The sequence below is a fragment of the Aulonocara sp. 'chitande type north' Nkhata Bay genome, linkage group LG5, assembly GCF_057382095.1.
Source record: "Aulonocara sp. 'chitande type north' Nkhata Bay isolate Kocher_YH1m ecotype deep benthic linkage group LG5, A_spYH_male_GT1.1, whole genome shotgun sequence".
NCBI lineage: Eukaryota > Metazoa > Chordata > Actinopteri > Cichliformes > Cichlidae > Aulonocara > Aulonocara sp. 'chitande type north' Nkhata Bay.
In genome coordinates this window covers 31,797,350-31,821,203 of record NC_141348.1, presented here as the reverse complement: position 1 = coordinate 31,821,203, position 23,854 = coordinate 31,797,350, and the positions used below count along the sequence as shown (strand labels likewise).

Genomic DNA, 23,854 nt, shown 5'->3' with positions numbered 1-23,854 from the left:
TGTGCATTGGTTTCATTTTTCAGTTTCACCTTCCTTGGGTTTGATGGGCCATATGTTGATCCTTTGAGACAGTTTATTGACTGGTGATAGAGGTTAAGCCATCAATGAATGAATGAAGAAGATATTGAAGACATATAGCCTTCATCTTGACATTTTTTATATATATTGCGGATAAAATATATAGTAAAAGTAGATGAACAGTATACCTGATGATCTACTGCTGTGTGGGTGGTGTACTGAAAGAAACAGGACTCCTTGTTACAAAGTATAAATGCTTGAAAATAATAAAAATAAATAAATAAATCAGTGTAACCCACACAGAGCTGTGTCAGCTGACACGACGGCGAACTCAGATACGACAGCAGCAGCCTCAGGGAGACAGTTGCCACGGAGACCGACGCACGTCATCCTGTAGCGGTTGCCATGGCCCTCCTGACGTCAAAGCCCCTCGCAAGATGCTTAGGAAACCCCCTGGCGCGGTTGCCGTGGATACTGGCGGGGGGAGGGGTGGGGTTAAGAGGAAGCGGAAGTGTCAGAGCAGGCGGAAGTGGTACTGCCCTGAATACCCTGAGCAGCGAGCGGAGGACGGCTTGACAAACTCACATCGTTGAGAGAATAAAATCGGGATTCCTAGTACATCTTAAATGTGAGTTCACCAGCATATTACTCGATTATCGTCTTATAGACAGTGTAAACACAGTCTTTCGTGGAGAGGAGCAGTCCGAGTGGTAGCCCCATTGCCTGCCTCTGCGGCGGAAGGTGCCTATTGTGGTCTGGGGCTGGGGGCGAGGGTTTAGGCCGAGAATGTGGCCGGATAACGAGAAATAATCCATAAAACACATATGAGCGGTTGCCTCTGCTCTCTATGCAGTTATTATACCACTGATCTTTAATTTTGAAGGCCCAGAATGAGATCGATGCATGCGCGATCCGCGGTCCCGTGAAAGGGGGGGAAGCGGCACCAAGTTTGGCCATTTTGACAGCTTAGCAACCCCAGCCGTCGCGAGAGCTCAGACATTTTAGCAGTCAGTGCTAGCTACATGGCGCCGCGGCTAGCGACAAACTAAACCGCAGACGCTATCTGCCATATGACGATCGTAATATCTGGCCTCATTATTCGCAGCATGGACTGGAAAAGACATCGCGATTATGGATTGTCTTTAAACGAACTCCGTCATGCCGTAGTGAAACGATATGGAAGCTAACCCACCCTCCATATTCCTTGGGAGTCTCCCCTCAAATTCGACTTAATTTCAAGATCTTTCGATTTTATGTAGCTCGATTAGGATAGTGAAGACATAGAACTAATTAAACATTAAACTACGTAGATTATTTGGCTACCGGTTTTGGTGTAACCTCGTCGGCGTTCAGACTGAACTGGGTCAGATCCCCTTAGCGGGCTAGGCTAACCATTAAAGCCAGTAAGCAGCCGTACTGTTTAGCTTCCATGCTAGCTGGCGGTAATCTAGCTCTCCATCTTAAAATTCCGCAGGGGAATGCGACAAGGAGGGCGTAACTGCTAGCAGGCCGACTCAGCGCTGTTACCTCAGTATTCGTGCCCCGAGGCCGTTTTTAAAAACGTCCGTGTCAGACTCTTTTTGTCGAGATTATGGATTTTACTCGGTTGGGCGTGTGTCGGTCCAAAGCTGAAGATGGTGTCCCTCGATTTTTTTTATTTTTTATTTTTTTAACGATAATTGTTTAGCTAGGTGGTTCAATAACAGCACGGCAAATGCAAAGCACGTTGATCGTGTGCCAGACGATTGTAGCTTGGACTGAGTTGGATCAATGTCAAGCCGATGTGTAGCTCGCTATGGCGGTAAAGCAATGCGTCATTAATGCGCTTGTAATCGCGACCAGCGGCATTTTACCTAATGCTAAGTGCTAACTCGTGCTAATATGTCATAACACAGCTGTGTGAATTACGATGCACGATAGACCTGGCAATTAAATTGAGGCGGAGCCCCGTTTTAGTGTTTGTAGGTAATGCAAGCCATTACATAATTTCTATCCTTTGTATATATAAAAAATAATAATAATGACACGCCTTGTTAGGTAGGAGTATCGTTTCTACACACAATCAAACAGTAATGAACCATGTTTGACACACCTGGTACAGAAATGATCCTCACATCTTCCTAAACAAGAACAAAAATTGTCCTATTTTTTATATTATTTTTAATTAATTGGTTTTAATAAAATGTCTATAATATCAGACATTGTATCCAGTTCCCATGACAATCGCTACAAAACCCAAGTTGTTTTCAGAACCCTACATTCTTAACAGAATCAAATCATTTCAATGTTATATCTTAAATTCTACTATTAGTATTTTAGTTTTATCAGTGTTATTGGAGAGTACAGTGAAGATTAAACAGGAGTGGAGGAAGACATCAGCAAAGGGTCTTGGATTGGACACGAACCTGGGTCCTGGGATATGGTTGCCTGCTCAAACCACTGAGCAAAACTGGTGTCTTGAATCAAATTTTGATGAATTATGAAGTTAACATTACTTTTGTTAATATGCATTATGTTCGAAACACATTAAACAAAATAATAGCCAGGAACCAATACTGCAGTCTGTGTCCTGGTGTCTCATCAAAAAAATAAAGTTGCTTTCCTGTGGTGCGTGTTAATACAAGTACATCAGCATCTGGCACCTGAATAGGAGATTTGGTAATGATAGGTGGTGGTGGTGGGGGACTTCACCCTGCCAAACACTGTCACCACCTAAATCATGTGTTTCTGTGACCACCATCAGTGATGAACATTAATTCATCAGTTTTATATATCAATTATGATTTTGGTTTTGTGATAATTAGGATAAAAAAAAAATTCTGCTATGAGGCTCTTGTTTTGTCTTTTATTATAAATCAAAAACAAGTTTGACCTTGTTTGCTTTTTGCCCCACCCTAAAACCCTAAAATCACTGTTTAGATCAAATTCAGCCAAGAAGACTTTGGGTGACCATCGAGATGATATGAAAGTTCTAAAACGTTTGTGCAGGTGAACCTTTTGTTGTATGCAGGGTTTGACTCTCTAAACTTGTAAGCTTTTGCCAGCATGCTATCGAATTGTCGGTTTGTCATCGACTTCAACTCGCCGTCGCTCCACAAACCATGAAAGTCCTCAGAATCCACTGCAGCCTTGGCTACCTCTTCCTGTGTACAATCTCAGGCGTGTAGACACTACAGCCTGGAGGTGACTGGTGTTCAGCTTCCCACGAGATGATCCTGTGTCCCTGACATTGTTAACCTTTTTATAAAAATTATAATTATATTTAAAGTTGCACAAATCCTGTTATAAATGAATGATTTCTGTTATAAATAACTATTAGACAATTAAGATTATAGTAAGAGTATAGTTAACTCAAATATTCATGATTATTATGTTTTGCCTTAATACGGCAACCCTGTCAGGACCCACTCTGCAAAATGTTGCAGCTCCTTTGGCTTAACTTTTGAATGCCATTTGAATACATATTTTTATTAAAAACATTCAAAGTTTTTTGTATGGATTTCACACTTAAAACACCAGTCGTCATATATTCTGATGTTGGTTAAAGTGGGATTTGCCAATGTAAAACAATTATACAATTATATTACCCATGTGTCAGCCTCGACAAAACGCTGGTGAATCTAGAGGGATCACATTTTTCCTTCAACAAGTGTCCTGATAATGGACTGAATGGGTTTCTGAATTTATAATGATCATAATGGTCTCACTTTTTTTTTTTTTTTTTGGAAAACTAATGGAACTGTGCTCAGCATCAGCAGATAATTGATTTCTGCTTGTTAGCCTTTGAATTGGCGCTCGATACGTGCTGTTGGTGCGCTCCCTGTCAAGAGGCCTTTAATTACTCAGCAGAAGAATAGGAGTGGCCGTTTAGTTGTGAATGAATAGCTGAAGGTTTGTTAGATTTGTCCGCTCTCCTGCTGTGACGTTTAGAGGTACTCATTCTTTTCATATTTTCACAGTAGTTGTTGTAAAGATAAGAATCTGGTATTGAATTTTCTTTTAAATCATCCCTATAGATTATATTATACATTTCCTAGATACTGTATTTAGGCTTTAAGTGTGTTTTTTGGCAGATGCCTTTCATTTATTAACAAATACCAATTTTCAGACTGGCAGTTATGATTGCTTACAACTAAAATACAAGTGTTAGCGCCTCACGCTAGTCATTTTTTAAAATATTATTATTTATTACAGTTTGTAAGTTTAATAGGAAACAAATTGACTTACTGTTTGGTTGACTAATAAACATAAAATACCTTTTTTTTTTTTTTTTTTTTTTTTTTAATTATTTTTTTTTCCTGGAATCTGAGCTCCATTCAACAACAAAAAAATGCTAACAAAAACCAAAAATGCTTCCTTATGCATAATTGTTTGTGCTTATTCTTAAACATAAACAATTAAAATGACTGAGTGTGCAAAGAAATCTGCATATTGATCGGAGTGAATTAAATTAGGGAAAGCGTTAAAGCAACTAAACCACTTAAATGTAGAAGTAAAAGAGGGCTATTTGTTTCCACAAATGCCTCAGCACCCTCTGGTGGCAGTGAGGTAAACTGTTACATGTTTTTAATATCATAGATTAAGATTTGAAAAAAGTACACAGAATGTTGCCCCAACTGGGTTATTTTCTTTCTTTCTTGCTATTTTTTTTTTTTTTTTTTTTTTATATAAAGAAAATACTTATTAGTAGAAGACAACCTCAAGTGTCCTTTGCTGTGACAACACACTGTTCTTAAAACAATGTCATTCCTCATGTGAAAAGAGAACTAGTAAGGCAGGCTACCTGGAACTTTGAAGGCGCTACTTGTTTAGATTGCTGAGATAGCTTCTGTGTACACAGTGTCCTCTATTGTCATGTGCTTTACCAGTCGCAGTTCAGCAGTAGGGTTGGCCTGAAGAAGTGAGAGTCACTGCTGGGGAAAAAACCAAAATGACATAATACCTTGTACCACTGGAAGAACTGCTAAAATCACTGTACCAAAAATGTCTGTATTTTATGGCTTAATTCTAAAGCTAATAGACATTTTTGGACACATTTGCATATATATGGCCAAAGAATTCTCAAGAATTTATTTTTTTTTTCTTTTGGTTACACATTTCAAAACTAACTAGAAAAAGCCAGTTAAAATAAATGAGAAATACTATACCTAGGCATTTATCAAAGGAGGAAAGATTCAAAATTAAACAACATATTTTTGTATGTGACTATGTGAACCTGTTGGAGAATAGCGGTTAATTTAAAGGTTAAATCTGAGTTAAATGTTTTCAGTCAATGAGGTTTGAACCAGGTGTGGGGGCCCAGTTTTGCGTCAGTAATGAGCGTCTTTCAAAGTCTGATCTTCACAACATATTATTGGAAGGATATATAATTCCCCGTACAAGATGCATGTAGCCTCGATGTCACCCAGCAGTCAGTGAAGCCTTGAGCTAAGCGTTTTTGAAACCAAATCTTGGGATCGAGGGGTAGATGTGAAATTGGTTGCGTGACCTTTTCATGAATCACAAGGTAGGCGAGCTCTAAGGTGCCCTGCCTTGTCTTCCTTTTTGACACCAGTGGGGATGGTAATTTGCAAAATTGATATTATCCTGTTTTAGAATGGTCTTGTAGCTAGTGATTGAGAATCTAAACTCATCGGGAAAGTTTTTATTGAAGTCACTGATCTGGCGAGCTGAAAGGTCAGTTACCCATGAGCGTGTACACAACTGGACTTCTTTTTGCAGCTGGACCAGTCGCCTCCTGCTGGTCATTAGAAGGAATTCAGGTTAAAGGAACTTTATCTTTGGGTGCTTTTTTTCAAACCCAGGATTTATATTTATATATTCCATAAGATTATTATAAAAAGAAATCGAGCATCGTTAGAAGTACTCTGATTGTTAGGAGCATGAGACACTGAGTTTAATAGACGTCAGAAACGAACAAAGACTAGCTTCTAGTCTACCAAAGTCGTCGTCTTGTTTTGTTCACCAGAAGACTTCACCAGAAGAAAGCTGAACAACAATGCTTTGCACTTTTCCTCATTGGGATGCATTGAGGAAGCTACTTCTGCCCAAAAACTGCTCTGTTGCTGTCTAAGAGTTTGCTAAAGCCCCCGTGGATGAACCACAAAGACTTGTTTTTTTTATTTCTTTTTTTTGTTTAGGTTTTTTTTTTTTTTTTGACTATTGAGAGACAGAGAAGAAGGAACATAAAAACGTAACCTGTAAAAGTAGGGCTGCCACAAACGATTATTTTGATAGTCGACTAGTCACCTATTATTTTTGCGATTAGTCGACTAATCAGATCATGCGTCTATTGGACGTAAAACTACAGCTTATTGCACCAGCAGCATCTGCTCTTATATAACTATCATTAGCTTACAGCTTGAACTGTTTAAGGTATGTGCTAACTAAAAATAAAGACAAGATGATAGTTTATTAAACTTTTAATGAAATTTGCAGATTGTCTCGAAGTTTAATAAACTCGGCCGTCTGTTCTTTCTATGTAAAATGACAGGACACTGGACTAAATTCTCTATCATTTCACACTTCTGTTTAATCAGTTCTCTGTTTGACATTTATTCAGCTGTGTAAAAACTTGTGTAACGTTAGTCTCAGCCAAACCAATTTACTGAGGAACAAATAAAACTCTGAAAAAGCCAAACAATAACATTTTTAAATTATCTGAGCAACTTATATATCACGTTTAACCTGAAGTGAAAGACCTCGGGGGTTTGAAAATGATGTGCCGGGAGTTCGCTGTTCTCGCCGGCTCTAGTGAGCCTCTAGCTATCGAGCTGGTGGATAACAGACGTCTCCGAAAAAGTCGGAGCACCTTTGCAAATATGTGATGTCTTGATAAACCGAGCAGAAGTTTGCACAGCTACATTCTCGCCTGAAAATATGTTAACAGTTTATTTTGTGACCCAGAAAGAGTAATAAGAGTAATATTAAAACTAAGCAGCTGCCGCCATTGTTGAAAACTGGAATTGGCTGAGCCGTGCTATGAATTCTGGGATAGGTTGGGCCACGAAGGATAAACCCGACCCATCCTTCAAATCTGGGGACGCATTTGGGGGAGTCTTCGAATTTGGACAGGCTTCGCCGCGTCGCTGTAATGTAATTGGCCTACAAATGCGGCCTCCGAAGGATGCGGCCGCTAAATTAAATCCTAATGGAACAATGAGTTTTCAATTGGAACAGAGGAATCTGAGGAAATCTGTCCACAAACAGGAAGTGGGTCTTCCAGCAGGACCACCCCCAAAGCACAAGGTATCCTATGCCCTCCCCCTCCAAAAAAAAAAGTCAGAGCTGTTGTGTTAAGTATTTGAAGCATACAGTTAGTGTATGGAAACCCACTAACAACCCAGCATTGGCGCTACTTTACACAGGAATGTCTTTTTTACCGCACAAAAACGGGTGTTACTCGTGAAATGGAACTGTCTTGGGAGAATTGCTTTTGACCAGAAGAAAGAATTCAAAAATATGTCCACGCACACTTAAAACAAATCTCCTAGAATGGTAATCTCTATCTGATGAATAAACTGTGGCAGTTACCAGAAAATTACTAACCACAGAAACATGCCACAGTTTGAGAATGTTGGGGAGAAATAGGATCTGTGCTGATTTGAAATGTTGATCGACAGTTCCAGACTGAAATCGGTGCCAAAACTGTGTCGACTAGAAGTCGACTCGACAGGCCGAATTGTTGACAGCAAGGCCTAATTGTATCTTCAGTGAGTCATTGTTGGAAAAACACATGAAAAAGTCCAAGTGAGTGCTAAAAATGTTTTATAGGCACCAGATCTAAAGATACTTTACAACCTGCTCTTTAATTTAAAATCTGAGCAGTTGACATAAAAGCCAGTGTTAAGCAGAAAACAGCTCAGAATAACCGAATAAATTCAGATGTCTGTTTTTGTGGCCTGCTTTCATCTTTGATATTGAATTAATGACAGTAATTCTCTTATTAGACTAGAACTTGGTTCAGAATGAATTTGAAACCATTTTAATGATGTGTTAATGACATCAGATCTGTCAAAAAATAACTTGTAAATCTCAGATTTGGTTTTATTTATGGTGGGAAATGTGAGAGAAGTACAGTAAATAAAAGTCCTCTGCTTGTGGCATTTATCATAGCTCATATTTTCTTTGCCCTCCATAGGGAAACCCTCTTTCACAGCGAGGTGAGAGGTCAGGTAAGCTCCAAGGATGCTAAAACTGAAAAGAGAGGTAGTTTTGAATTTCCCTCTGGTAGATAACTGCTGACGGAGCTAAAACTGTAGCAGCTAAGGCTGCTTTGTGTATAAATGTGTTTGTACATTTTACTGTTGCCGTGATGGTGTAGTCGTGTTTTCATTAGCAGTTTAAATGTGTAATGGTTAAGTGCTTAAAGCTCATTGTGGCAAATCCAAAGTGTGATGGTGTAGATATAAAAGGCGATGATGTGGCCTACTTAGACCTACAGATTCATCTGGAGAGTAGAGCAGCCCTCGGGGATGAAATAACGGGGAGCAGCCATTTCGCTGCAATTGAGGTTTTGACATTTTATGAGACATTTTATTAAGTCTTTGCCAGTATATCCAACACTCTCATATGTGACGTTAGGATGCGCTAAGTGCGATGATGTGGATTCTCTTTGCTAGTGGGTTGACCAGCTTTTTACACGTTCCTGTTTTCTTGCAAAGTGGCACCTGCAAGTGCAGTATTCTAGCTATCACATCTGCTATTTCTTTCAGCTTCTTCGATATGTTCTGCTCTTATTAAAAGCGCTGATTTCCACACCTGTTTCTCACAAGCTCTCTATCTCTGTATAGTTTCGCTGCCCATTTCTGGTCATAGATGAAGAGCTGCAGCGGTGAAGTCCTAACTCTGGTCTCCTTCTTCTTGCAGTCTAAAAGATGGATAAGAGCGACCTGGTGCAGAAAGCCAAGCTGGCAGAGCAGGCCGAGCGCTATGACGACATGGCGGCTGCCATGAAGGCTGTGACAGAGCAGGGCGCAGAGCTCAGCAACGAGGAGCGCAACCTGCTCTCTGTCGCCTACAAGAACGTGGTATGCTATCAGTCTTATCATTTGTGCGTGGGTCGTTTTGATATTCTTCTTCTCCCCGCAAACCTGTAGATCCGTGACTCCCAAAGTGTCGGCCACGGCCCCCTGGTGAGCTGTGAAAGTATTACGGGTGGGCCGTGAGAGGTCATTTACAATGAGTAAACTATTATAAATTCAGCTAACTGAAAGGTTGATACGATTTTGCTCTTATTATTGATAGGAAAATGTCACTTTAAAAATTGCTTTATTTTTTTGGATCCCCCTTATTATTACAGAGGTTGCAAACCTGCCACTGCCCATCATCAGTGGTGACCTGTGATTTCAATGAAAAGCTAGATGACTATAGGAATGATTAATGGTTTTCCTTTTTATCCTTATCACTTATCTCTGCTGGATAAGCATAGGAAATTGAGAATTTAACAGTGTATATGCTGAGATTTGTTTTCACTGGCAACACTGTTGGATTACAAGTATATTTGATCTGCTCCTGCTCTGCAGTGAAAATGAAAATTAATATTTTGTCAAAATTCTTCAAAATTTGATCTTTTGATAGTAAAGGTTTGTAGCTAAAAGCCCAGATGTACTCCTGACCAGGCTTGTTCACTTCAAATTTCAATTTTTATTTATTTTTTGTTATTTATTCTCCTACGACTCACAGTTCAAATAATAGCCTTGGTCTTTCCAAGTTATATGATATATGGTGTTGAGTAATCACCAAAATACTGTACTGACCAAATTAATTGTGATTGTAACTGCGATATTCAAAACTAAAATGCCGATAATAATGGATTAATTTGACAGATTGTATCATTTTCTGGAGACATTACACTCGTAGTGTTAATGAATTCTTTTGAAGTAAAAATCTGTCATCTTTTGCAAAAGGAACCATAAAATTCTGTGTTATGACTTTATAGAGGAGTCTCTTTGTTCTCATGTTTAGTTTGTCACCACAGCACATTATACAAGGAAAGTGTTCTTTGACCCCATATGATCTTAAAAGCAGAAAGAGCGCTTTCACAGCTCAGTGATAACAATACATTTATAGCACCTATGTCAGCTATAAACGAGTCCCTCCCTTCAGTCCTCTGTTTTTAAATCATTCTCAGAGATTTATTTGGAAACCTTTACTGTAAAAGTTTTGGGTGGCCGAATATTTTTGAAGTTCAGCATAGCCATAGTGTAGTCCATCTTGGCACGAATCAGTCACTAAAATGCCAACTCGTTCAGCTCTAAGACTGTTCTTAGCTGTGCATTTTACATTTAGTGGTTTTTATTTTTTTTCTGTAAAGATTTTGAAGTTTGAAGCACAAATTATGTAAGAACAGCCCGAGGCTTTCCTGCACTGCCGCTCTGTTTATCATTGGGGTTTTTCTTAAAGCTTGCCTGCACCAAGTAGTACACAGTTCAGTTGATTTTGCCTGCTTCAACAGCAACTGCAGCAAAGTGGATAGTATATATGTGTTTAGTTCGGACGTAGGAAATAAAACACTGCAGTTCAGACGGGTTTCGTCTGGTTTTGCAGTTAATTTTGTGAACTGTTATTCAGTGACAGACTTGGAAAAAAGATATTAATTAATAAAACGATACAAGACAATGAAGGTGGGATAAATGGAAATGAAAAGCAAAAAAGAAAAAGCAGTATTATTAGCATTATTCATCTAATTTATTTTCAGTAATCTCATTTCAGCTCATCAGTTTTGATGCTGTGATTAAAAAGACTTGTGATTTCTAACATTTTAGAATGACATTAATGACTTTGTGCCCTGATGATTTGTTGCAGCTGTTGATGTCCAACTATGTACCAAAACTATCCAAAATCAACCCTGAATATTTGCATTTTTAATCATGGTTACTCAGATGCCCGCATCAGTTGATGGGCAATCAGCATCTGCTTCAGATTCAGCATACTCTGTGCAGATATCAGCCTGTGCTGCAGCCTGATAGTCACTTCTTCAGAAGAGCAAATACACGCCACAATGTGCAGATTGAAACCCAACATATCAAGAAAATGCACAGGCATCTGTTATGTATGGTAATGCTTTAATCAAAGGTGCATTGTGGCCCCGAATAAACCTTAGATATACTTAAATTCATTCTCATTTAGTTGTAGATCAGATGCAGTAAGATGCTGTTTTTTAATGTGACTCCTTCTGGTTTGCATTGTCTTTGCTAATAGGTGGGGGCACGCCGTTCATCCTGGCGCGTCATCTCCAGCATCGAGCAGAAGACGGAGGGGAACGAGAAGAAACAGCAGATGGCCCGTGATTACCGCGTGAAGATCGAGGGTGAACTTCAAGAAATCTGCAATGACGTGCTGGTATGAACAAGAGTGGGGCAGAGAGGAGGAGGGGGGGGACGAGGAGTTGTGAAGGAACAGTGAAAGAAAGGAGAAAATGGATGGTTGTGATGATAGAAGGAACGGCAATACTTAAGAGAAGGCAGAAGATGGTGAAGGAAGGCACACTGTAGTTGATCCCTTCTGGCTGTCACATGGTGCTACTTGTGGAGATGGTACCGGTAATAACGTAGCTGGCAGCTGTTGAGAGAGCTGCCAAACAAAGCTTTAATTTTCTTCTCGGTTTTTTGCTTTGCTGCCCCACTTGGCACGTTTGATTAATTTTATTTGTGTTCACTTTTCTATAGAAGAAGCTGTGCACGCGCACGTGTGCTCCAAAGGGGGGATGGTGTGGGCAGATTAAGCTGTGTATTACCCCCCCATTGTTCTTAAGATGACACAGCTTGCCCATTTAGCAGTGCTGTTAATACTGCAGTGCCAAGTGACAGTAACCGTGCGTACTCCCAGCAAATTAATATTGAGCGGTAACCCCATTGACTAGACACCCTTCTTGAATCTCACATGGACTTTGTTCTTGCACAAGATTATTTTTATGATCTTGTGTGAAAAAGTTATGCATAAATGTTTAGCCAGGCAGCTTCATATCAGTTACTGCGTGTTTCTTTCTTCTGAAACTCTTGACCACTGCGCAAAGACATCATGGTCCTGCACAATCCCAGGGAGCTATGCAAAGTGTTTCTCAGATAAAGTACTTGCAAGTAATCGTGGTAAAATGCCTTATGAACGTTCACGACAAGAATGAAGGTCATTAGTGTGCTAATTTAATGCTGTAGGGTTGTGCCACATCATATCGTACATGATAATACCGGTACAAATTTTTACGTGACATAAAAAGGCTATATAGCACTATCATTGCTATAACAATGCCTTGAGTTTACAGTCCCTCGAGTTCAACGACGAGACAAGCCCAAGCATGTCTAAAAGCAAGAGTTGTGTATCAGTTTCTGATGATGCTTTTTTTTAAGGTACTACATGTACTTTTTACCACTTCCAGCAAACCACCACACTTTGCCAAGTATGGAGGAAATGTTTCGCCACTTGAGGCAAAATTCCGTCAAGCTAAATATTCAAACAGTTATGTGATACTTCAAATTTCCAGGGAAAACACTAACTGCTTACTTTTGTGCTTACATTTGACTTATGCTGTATCATTGGATGTAATGCTGTGTCACTACTAGTGCACTTGAATACTGCCCGTTTCAGTAGAGTCACTCTTCCAATGAGCAAGTGTGCTTTTATACAGCAGTTACCTGTATATGTTAGGGGTGCAACGATACAGAAAATTCACGGTTCGGTTCGATACTTTGGTGTCACGGTTCGATTTTTTTTCGATACAAAAAATGTTCATGCCTTTTTAGTCATTTATTAAAATTATAAATATATATTTTAATTCAAAAGTACAGTTTTTAAATGTAATGTTGCTGAAACAAATATAAATATCTGATTGAGAAATCACTCATCTTTGGAAAAGAGAGTTTATTACAGAGAAATGGCTCTTTCCAAAATAAAAGCTATACTATACGCTTCTTCTGGGCTATATTCTCAGCAGCATATTAAACATATCAGGTCCCCATAAGGAGAATCATGTGCTAACGGCTGTCTAAATGACTCGGGTAAAGTTTGTAGCATGCGTGCTTGTTGTTTTTGTCTGCTTCCGCTTGTCTTTGCACTAGGATGATGTCGGTGTAAATGTGCAGTCATATTCGTTGTGTTCCCACTAGTGCTGTCAGCGTTAATCTGAAATGACGTTAACGCCACAACACGGCAAATCTCCGTTAACGAGCTACCGCGGATCGCCCCGTGCGTGGGGCTGGATGGCGTCAACACCTTAACCAGCAAACTGCACTAACGCAGTAGTTCCCACCAATGTAATTGAGCATTGCGTGGCACATCCGACATACTCTTTTACTTTTGTCCATGGCGCGCTTACCTTCAGGGTCATACTTCACACGAAGACCAAAATAGTTCCAAACGCCAGATCTGAATGAGGGTGGGGGAGGTTCAATTTGCCATGTTGCAACGAGCTTAGCTTCTGTCTTGCTAGTTTGTGCTGCGCTCAGTGGATCTGCGCTCGACAGTGCAGCCTAGGCGGATAAGTCGAACGCAGATCCACTGAGCGCTCAACACAGACAGCATCGTCAGAAGAAAAGTTGATAAAATAAATAAAATTTTTTAGTATTGTTCGATACATATGCGTACTGAACCGAAAGCACTGTATTGAACGGTTCGATATCGATACATGTATCGTTGCACCCCTAGTATATATGCAGGAAATCTTCCTCGTGATAATGTCAATGAATACAATTACCGAATTCTGGGTCATTTTGGTTCAAAACCATCAAGCTGAACGATGTGAATCAGTTGAACGACAGTCCATATGGTGCCTGTAAAAGAGCAAACACAGAAGATACTTTTGGCTGCTCCCAGCAGGTAGCTCCACATGTTTGATTTGGCAGTTTTTACACTGGATGCCCTTCCTGATGTAACACCAGAGGGATTTGTTTCCTCCCAGCATCTTTTACTTTTTAGGCAAACGAACTGGAATAACATTTATTAATTTATCTATTTTTTTCAAATTACGGCTTGTCCCACTTCTTAAATATAATTTATAACAACCAAAGTGCATATAATAACAAAAGTGACCTGTGAAATTGTACCAAACAGAATCAACCCAATATACTGGGTATAAGCCAACTGCTGATGTTGTTTCAGCAGCCCAGAGTGAGTTATGTTTCCATCACACTCCAACCTCATAATTTATTGTTAGTGCAGACTTCAGATAAAGGATGGCTGAAGGAAAATACAGTAATTGTGTCTGAACCTGAAGTGACCTCATAGGCTTCAAGTATCCTCATTTGTTTTCATTTTCAAACACTTGGAACGTTAATACTTTTGCCTCAACTGGAAAGTACTTTCGGTGAAGCTTCCTGTATAAATAAAGGCCTTACTCAGCTGTTCAAGTGTCACTTTAAAGGAGCTGTTAAAGTGTTGTGAGAAATTAGTTGTTTTTTGTTTTTAAACACTTGTAGCAATAAATATGACTTAGGCCTCACTGTCAGGTCCTGACAAGGCTAGAACATAAATTGCTCAAGGTCAAAGCAGCTCAAATTTTTTAGCGCATGAGCAGACTTCTAATAATATCTTCAAGGTCAAACCATCTTCAAGCCTCCACAGTGATGTGGTGCTGTAGGAATGATGGGAGAAAAGGATGGGTAGAGACATGCTGTCCTTAAAGCAGCAGGAAGCTTGGAAGGGGAGAGCTTTGATGCATCCACGGGATGGAAAAATATGTCAGTAACCCTGACCTAGAACAGCGTACCAGTGGATCATCATATCGCATCATATTGGCTCTCCAAGAGTAGTGTTTTGTTGTAAGCTGAAAGATGAATTCTGCATTTTAAAATTAGGTGTATTTGTTGCTAAAATAAAACGTAGGTAACCTGATTTAGCAACTGCTGTGGGGAGTGGACGGGCGTGCTGCAAACTTGAAATGCGGAATAGACGGAGCACTCGCTAACCTTGTGCAAAGTCATCAATAGCCAAAGGCTTGCCAAAAATTACATGTTGTTCTTCATTTTGTTTTTGATGCTGAACTTATCCACAGTCACTGCTCAGTTTTAGTTGGAGCGCCAGAAGAAAAACACTTACTGGAAAATCAGCTTATTTATTTATTTTTTTTAAATTCAGTTTTGTGACTTTTTTTTTCCTTTTACAGGAACTACTTAAAAGAGGCAAATCATTCTTTAGTTGCTCTGTCATCTCGAAGTTATCAGCTCAGGATCACATGTAGGCATTTCCTCGCTGTATTCGCTCAGAAGTCAAAGCGCCGAGTGCAAGTGACTAAAGTTAAAATGGCTACCGCCCCTATATCATGTCTACATGACATTCCCAGGACAGGTTACTGGAGTCAGCAGATTAAAACAGAATCATTGTAATCACTGAAACAAAGCTGACCTCAGTGAGGAAGAGGCTCTGGGGTAAAGTGAGAGCTGATCACATGGTCAGAGTAAAACCCTTCTTTAAACGATCAGATGAGGACAGCAACAGCGGTATGAACCGTGACACACATGCTTGAAGTTGGTGTCACCCCGGCAGCAAACCTGGCTTTCTCTTCTTTTCAGACAAAGAACACATTAATAAGCAGGTGGCCCAAGGCACTGGGACACGGCTTTATTTCTTTCGCACAGAGGAGTCTTATATATGTGATAATACAGAAAACACAATTAATTACACCCACCATGCCCATATCTAGCTCCACTTTTTTTTTCTCATGCTTTAGTAGAATGGCTTCGCAGGATTTCCAGCTCAAAATAATCCCCATCCGTGTTACCCTCATTTCATCCTCTTCTTTTTGACTCCAGCTGGTCTAGCTCTCCTCCTCCTGATTCTGATTGGCTTCTCCTCATAAATAGGTTTGAACATCAGGTGGGCGGGGCTTCTGTACTCACTACCAGAGTGGTGGCGATCGTATGACGGTGGGAGATTGCCGCTTTTATTGAGATCACACAGAGGCGAGAGGAAAAAACCGAAGTGAAGTTGAGCATTTGGCTCACATGATTACTTGTCCAAACACTGACCTCATCATGGAAACTTTGAGCACTTTGAACATTCGCATTTGTAGCAGTACAGTATATGACAGCTAGTGGGGAAAAACATCATAGCTCAGTAATATACCATGCATATTAAGGAATAGCAGTGTTCTTAAAATAAATCTACTGGATAAAAATGAGCGAAAGTACGGGTGTTGAGAGAAGTAGACCTTTTGATGTATTCAGACAAGTCAAACTTTTTAAAGGCTTTACAGTTTTCAAACATTAGCAGTAATTTTTAACTAAAAAGAGAAGCTGTCTTCAACAGAAAATCTATCTACACACACACCTGGAATGGTGGGATCAGCAGAAGCACAGGTAGCCATCAGGAAATGGTCAGATACAGTTACCAGTAATCCTGCATTTGAAAGGTGTGGATGGGGGTAGTGAATTTCTAAAGCTATTCAGCTATTCGACAAGCACGTGTAAAGAAGCGTCTGGCAGCTTGATGCTGTTAGTGATTGCCAAAGGACTGCCTCCATCCATTATTTAAATGTGTAGGATGGGAGAGTCAATTAAATGAGCGTAATTGAGGTTCGGGTGTTTACTCTTTAGCTGTTGGTAATGGTGTTTGTATTCATCACATGTTTGGCTTTAGCAAAGGCCGTAATGCAAATAGACTGAGAAATATTAGCAAAACCCTCTGTGTTCAAGGTGTTTGTTTACTTTCCACTCGTGTGTCTTTATGTAATACTCAACCTGTAATGTCTAAGTGCAAAATGGAAAAAAAACTTGTCATCTGTCTGTTTCAGAGCCTGCTCGACAAATTCCTCATTCCCAACGCATCTCAAGCGGAGAGCAAGGTGTTCTACCTCAAAATGAAAGGAGACTACTTTAGATACCTGTCAGAGGTGGCCTCTGGGGACTCAAAGAAGAGTAAGTAGTCTGAACGAACCTCTGATATATTTAAATGGGAAAGATTGTTTACCTTTTCACACAGCACGTGATAACTGGTCATTTGTGTTGTGAAGATACGGTGGAGAACTCTCAGATGGCCTACCAGGATGCCTTCGACATCAGCAAGAAGGAAATGCAGCCAACACACCCCATCCGGCTGGGCCTAGCCCTCAACTTCTCCGTCTTCTACTACGAAATCCTCAACTCGCCCGAGCAGGCCTGCTCTTTGGCTAAGCAGGTTGGTCTTTAACACTTTATTTACTCATGTACGATGGCTGAATTTGCATTTTTGCCGTTTTTATTGAAATGCAGATTAGACAGGTGGTCCTTCCTCCACTGAACAGTCTGTCATTTAACAGTCATAAGACACATGGAGTCTCACCAGCTCCTGAGCTCTTCCTCCCAGACAAATACAGCCATTTACTGCTAAAACCAAATTTTGCTCTATATACCACTGTTATTTTGAAAACTAATAATCAGGATGCAGTTGAAATGCAGATTATCAGCTGATTTAATTCACAGTTGAAGAATTGGGGGCTAAAATATGGAACCAATGACTCCATCAGCACTGGGTTTCCTCTTTTATGATCCTTTTCGGGCCTTTACTCTCAGTCAGCCATTTACACAGTATTCCCCTTCTTTCTCCTGAGTTGCTTTTGAAGTATGCTTTGGGTCATTGTCCACCCATTGTGTATTGCTTAGCACACAACAGTCAAACTTTGCTGCATTGGGCTGAATCTGAGCAGAAGGTCTAGCGTCCAAGTGTGCGATCGTTCAGAATGTGGATTCTTCTCTTTCCGCCTGTGGTACAGGTTATCTCTGCTTCACTCGTCTGCACTCTTCCAGAACTTGCCTGGCTTTTTTAGGTTTGCTTGGGTCGGACTGACACAATTTAATCAAACGCTGAGCATGAGGCTCCATGCAGACGCCCACAGCAGACTTCAAGTGAACTTTAAATAACAAAAACAACCACTCGTCCACGATATCTGCGGCTGGGTGTGTGCTTCCTGTACTCTACAGGGCAATGGTCTACAAACCTCTGTATTTTCTCCTTTGTGGTCTTTTCCTTATTTTTTTGACTGGGATAATGAAATGTCTACCTTCTGGAGAGTTTTCTATAGTTGGCTTTTTGGTATGAAAGGTGTTTTTTGCTATTGAAATGATTGAAACGATCCTGTGATCATCCACCATGGTTGTGATCAGTTTCTTTACATTTGTGTCCCAGCTATCTTTCAGTGGATTTGTTTATTTTGACAGCTGCTGGTTCATAGCAACAGCTTCCAAATATCACAATTGGCAACTGCAGATGTTTTACTTGCTTAATGGATCAAAGAAGCATCAGAGAAATGGCTCACACCTGTCCATGAAACACCGTTGAGTCAAGTTCAATTTGGTCCAGTGCGATTTATTGGAGCTAATATTAAAGAGCTGTCCTCAATTTGGATATGCTATATCTTTCATATAGCTGTAACTCATACATGTTTTTTTTGGGGGGGTTTTTTGTTTTGTTTTTAAGCTTGTCTCAGTGAAAACAAGTTTTCAGAAGGAAATTAACCAGTGAACTTCTCCCTGCAGGCTTTCGATGAGGCAATCGCCGAGCTCGACACCTTGAACGAGGACTCGTACAAAGACAGCACGCTGATCATGCAGCTACTAAGGGACAACCTCACTGTGAGTATACCTGTGAACAGGTGTCGTTACTGAAACTCGATGAGTTTCAGGATTAGAATTAGAAATAATTAAAGGTCTCTTAGAGGAGAGTGGCACAACTTGTAATTGTTGAGTGTAAAACATAAATGCGATGTGATTCACAGACACTGTTATATCGGGTTTCCTGTTGGGTATGGTTGGGACAAAACTCTGCTAAAGCTCAAGAATGCAAATCAGAGTTCACATCAGTGTTTCAACTCCAGCTGCCATTAAATCCTGTTTCACATTTTTTTTTTATGTGTTGGCCAACAACCGAGCACACAGCACCGATATGCAGCTTGCAGCCACTTGCCAAGGTTTTGCTCTACTCTCTTTTCTTCTGCCAGGATCCGATGGCGAAGAACAACAGTGTCGATGACTGATTAATCATATTACCATGATCACAGACTCACAGGCTGCATTAATTTAATGCTACCTGCCAGCAGGATACTGATGATTAGAAGAATATGTTGAGTGGAATTGTTTTTCATTCATATGCAGCAACGTTTACACATTGCTGACTGTTGCACATCAGCCAGCAAATTTAAGTCTTTAAGCTTGGCCGTCTAGAATCCACAAATAAAAATGCTGAAGTATATTTGTGTGCACAATACACATACTACAGCATTGCTTGTTCTCTTTTAAACTTATAAGAGTCACGCTTACCAGGGATGCACCAATCAAGTGTTTGTAGTTCCGATCTGATACGCTGGCTGGATCGCCTGCTACAGCCTCTTCCTCACAGTTAGGAAAACGGATAATTAACACTGGTATTGATTGTACCTCTTCTTATTTTTAACACGGAACCAGGCTCCCCTTGAACAAGTAAATTTACTAAGTTTTTGTTTGTTTGGTCTTTTTTTTTTTTTTTTTTTTTAATTTAAATTGAGCAAATGAATAAATGAGACCAAGCCACAGGATAAATAGAGGAGCATAGAGCTGGTTGGATGAATTGGCTCTCTATCACAGATATCCGGTCCAGTTTTTGTGTTTGTATCTGATCAGTGCATCGCTAATCCGGCATTTCTGCCCACTCTGTGTTTTAAGTGATATACCAATCAGCCACAACATTAAAACTACCTGCTACCTATTGTTTAGGGCTGCTTCGTGCCACTAAAACAACTCTGAACCATTGGAACATGGACATGAGGTTGTCCTGCGGTATCTGAGAGGTTGGCAGCTTATCCTCTGGGTCCTGTGGGTCGGGCGGTGGGGTCTCCGTAGATCCGGGTTTGTTCTAGTTCATCCTGAAGATGCTTAGTGGAACTGGACTCTCTCTTTGTCGTGTTCCTCGGGCAGTTTTTGCTGCTTCTTCTCCTTCTCCTCCTCTTGTCAGAGTACCCTTTCCATGAGAGGTGTGCTTGGTCTGCAGTAATATTTAGGTGGGTAAGTGCCTATCAGCGTCATTCTGAGATGAATGCCAGGACCCAAGGTTTTCCCAGAACAAGGATTAGTGGGAAATGAGACTTTGTGGCTTTAATATTGTGGCTGGTTAGTGTACAACCAAATTTTTATTTCAAAGGATTATTTTTAGGATTCAATAGTTGCAGAAATATCCAAAAATAATTGTAAATCTGCAATTGAAGGAAATGGGTTAAAAATAAAAGAAATAAACGATAAGGATGAGATCAAAATATATATGAAAACAAAATCAAATGGTGTCATGTATGTTGATCTGAGCTGTTATTTATTTATTTTATTTTATTTTTTCTTAAATACTGGGCCTTGGTTCAGACCACAGCTGTCGAACTCCAGGCCTCGAGGGTTGGTGTCCTGCAGGTTTTAGATGTGTCCTTGATCCAACACGGCTGATTCAAAAAGCTAAATTACCTCCTCAGTATGTCTTGAGGTTCTCCAGAAGCCTGGTAATGAACTAATCATTTGATTCAGGTGTGTTGACCCAGGGTGAGATCTAAAACCTGCAGGACACCAGCCCTCAAGGCCTGGAGGTCGACACCCCTGGTTCAGACCTTCAGTTCATTTTCTGTCTAAAACAAGCTGCTTTAGCTCCTCTCTTTAAGTTAAAGTTTTTCCAATTGTCTGCCCCATGCAAACAGAAGGTGAGCTTCTGTGTTACTAGCCAGAGATGGTTCAAGGTTCTTTATTTGTCACATGCATAGTTATACAAGTATAACACACAGTGAAATGTAGATGTGTGCCTCAGAGCAGTGTTTCCCAACCTTTTGAAGCCACGGCACATATTTGACATTACAAAAATCACACGGTACACCACCAAACAAAGATGCCACAGAAAGCATATTCATAATTTTCCCCGTGTACCAGGTATAGTGGACTTGGCTTGACATGTCCCCAGTATCCTTTTTTTTTTTTTTTTGGTTTTGTTTTGTGGACCACTACTCAGGCTATGGCCTTCATCTGGGCTAAATTTCTTCCAGGACCCGGGTACTTTCTCTTTTCAAATATTTATCTGTTGCTGTTAAGCGCTGCGTTCACAGCATGACTATTATGTCATTTGTTCTCCGTCGTCTTGTTTTGCTGGCAGTTGGCAACCCACTTAGGCTACGTTCACACTGGAGGCGAAAGCGCATCAAATCAGATTTTTTTTTTTTTTGACCCTATGCGACCCATATCCGATCATGCTATGACAGTGTGAACGGCACAAATCCGATATTTTCAAATCCGATTTGGGTCACTTTCGTATGTGGTACTGAATCCGATACATATCCGATGTTTTAGAAAGAGACTGCTGTTTGAACGGTCAAGTTGCATTAAATCCGTCTTTTACATCACTGACACAAGACAGACGCTAATTATCAGCACTGGAGAAGACATCACGAACGCTTCCTGGCCATCCAGTGTAGATGTCAGTGAAACTGTTGGGAAGACAACGTGAACATTTTATTTGTACTGTATAATCTGCAGATTCTGACAGAAATCTGCAACTATCCTTTGAAGCACCGCTCCTCTCTTAAACAGCAATAAGGATCATTATTAGGTTATCTACATTATTATGTAAATAACAAAATAACTTAAGCAAAAATTGGGAAACGTGAAGTCCGAAGTCTTTATATTAAGGGCCATCAGTCAAACAATACTGTTTGCTCTGGGTCTAAACAGAGCGCGTTGTGTGTGACATCTTCTTTCGCGCATGCGGGCCGCTTTGAGCGTTCACACTGGAGGACGTTTGCTGTCGCATTTTATTTGTAGTGTGAACGAGCAGACAAAAAAAATCGGATTTGATCAAAAAATCGGAATTGAGCATCAAGACCTGCAGTGTGAACGTATCCTTAGCAGATCGTTGTACTGCCCTCTAGAGGAAGAATGTAATTGTTCTGCCCGTTACTCACGCTGATCGCTTAGAGTACTAATCAGGTGGAACCAAATAATCTTCCACAGCACACCTCATCATTTTCAAGTGGTTGGGAAACACTGCCTCAGATGATCCGATAACGGGTATCCACTCTCTTCGACATCAGTACAGATCTCCAAGAGAACCACTCTGAGTGTTTATAGCAGCCTGGCGCCTGAGCTTTTTCTTTATAGGGATTACTCTTACATACCAAACTTCGTTATTTGAAACGCTGGCCATGTTTAATTAGAAGATTCACCATTTATATTTATCACAAAGGGAAAACCACCTCAAAGGTCACCCTTTAAGTTTGGGAGTGGCTCTTTCATTATCAATTGGTCATCAACTCGTTGCAGCTGGTGTTAGTGCATTTTTAAGCACCTCAAGTGTACTTGAATGAGCCCTAATACTGTGGTTCTTTCAAGAAGCTACAATTAAGTGTAATAATAGAACAATTCTTGGCAGCCACAAAACTCAGAAGTAAATGTTTTTGCCTTCAGTAAAGAATGCTGTTCTTTATGACTCTGTTTTTGCCCTTGAACTGTTATTATCATGAGGGGAGCTTGACACAGGGATTTCTAAAACCGTAATAATGACAAAAAGATTGCACTGAATAGATTCCTGCTCCTGAGCTGCACCGAATCAGGACTTGTACGTTTCCCCCTTGCAGATCTGTGTATTTATATGTAGCAGCTATTCTGCTGCAGTATATTCACTCCTGGTTGTTGAAAAGCTTTCTGGGAAGTGGAGTTGGAGTGAACTGGACTGGAGGAGAAATGGTGAAAATAAAAGCAGATGAAGATGGACTACCAAAAATATCTCGACAGCATCACGAAACACTTGTTAGAGATGCTCACGCTGAGTGTTTGAAGATGCTCAAACCTTCCTTTGTACCTCGCAGTCTGGAAGACGACACTGAAAGATGTCTCTCTCTCTCTTTCTCTCTCTCTCTGCAGCTGTGGACATCGGAAAACCAGGGAGATGAGGGTGAGGCCGGCGATGGAGAGAACTAGAGCGCACTTCACTGTTAACCCATCCCCACACTCTTCTTCCTCTTCCTCCTCCTCCTTTTATCTCTCTTCCTCTTTCTTCTCTACTTCCTCCTCTTCGTACACATAAACGACCCGTTCATTCCCTCGTCCCACTTTTTCAGTCCCAGCCTCCCGACTTCCCTTCTGTATAACCAACAGCATGAATAGTACCTGCCCTTCAGACAAATATTAAAAACAGATATGAGAGGAGGACCCCCCCAGAAAACTACTCTTTCACCCCCACCATTTAATCCATCCCTGTCACCCTCCCTCGATCACGGCACTCCATTGCAGGCCAGCAACTAAAAACCACTGGCCAGTCTAGTCTTATAGCACGCGGGGAGGGTTTTTATCCAGAACCACCAAATAAATTAACGTCTCCTAGAGTCGACATTCGCCTCTTATCTTTCTTTCTTCATTCCACTCTTCCCCTCACTTCCTCCTTCCTAACATCTCAGTCCCTTCCCTCCTGACCCCCACTCCTCTCTCTAGCGAGTTAATGCATTTATATAGTTGTCCATTCCTTCTGTTTTGGCTTTTCTTAGTGTACTGGCAAAAAATGGCTGGTTTTATTCCACTTTAAACAAAAACAAACAAACAAAGGTTATTAAACTGTCCATTTATTTTCAACAAACACTGTGATTGCTTAGTTTTTCCTCCACCTTGCCACCAAGAGCCCTTGTTTGATGGCAAAATCGATATTGAGCTGGGATTGGGGGGGGGGGGGGGGGCGGGAGTGGCGGGTTGGGGGGAGGGAGTGGGAGTGGGTTGTGTGTGTTTCGGGCAGCAGTGCAATTCTGCTGAGGTTTATACAGAAGGGTCCTCCTTACAAGGCTGTATTGTGACACTGACGAGTCTAAAGAGGGGGAAAAAACCCCAAATCAAAAGCGCCTCACCTGCCGCATAATCAAACACTCACCTGCTTTTGTTTCTCTATT

At 40.6% G+C, this 23,854-nt stretch overlaps 1 protein-coding gene across 1 annotated transcript; it reads left to right on the top strand.

Annotated features, from left to right (window-relative positions):
• The first annotated feature begins 506 nt into the window (after window positions 1-506).
• On the top strand, window positions 507-23,550 carry ywhaba (tyrosine 3-monooxygenase/tryptophan 5-monooxygenase activation protein, beta polypeptide a). Its single transcript, XM_086293035.1, has 7 exons — window positions 507-646; window positions 8,887-9,047; window positions 11,221-11,361; window positions 16,742-16,865; window positions 16,961-17,124; window positions 18,462-18,557; window positions 22,842-23,550. The coding sequence occupies exons 2-7, from the start codon at window positions 8,895-8,897 to the stop codon at window positions 22,896-22,898; spliced, it is 735 nt and encodes a 244-aa protein (XP_086149161.1). The 5' UTR covers window positions 507-646; window positions 8,887-8,894; the 3' UTR covers window positions 22,899-23,550.
• The last annotated feature ends 304 nt before the right edge of the window (window positions 23,551-23,854 follow it).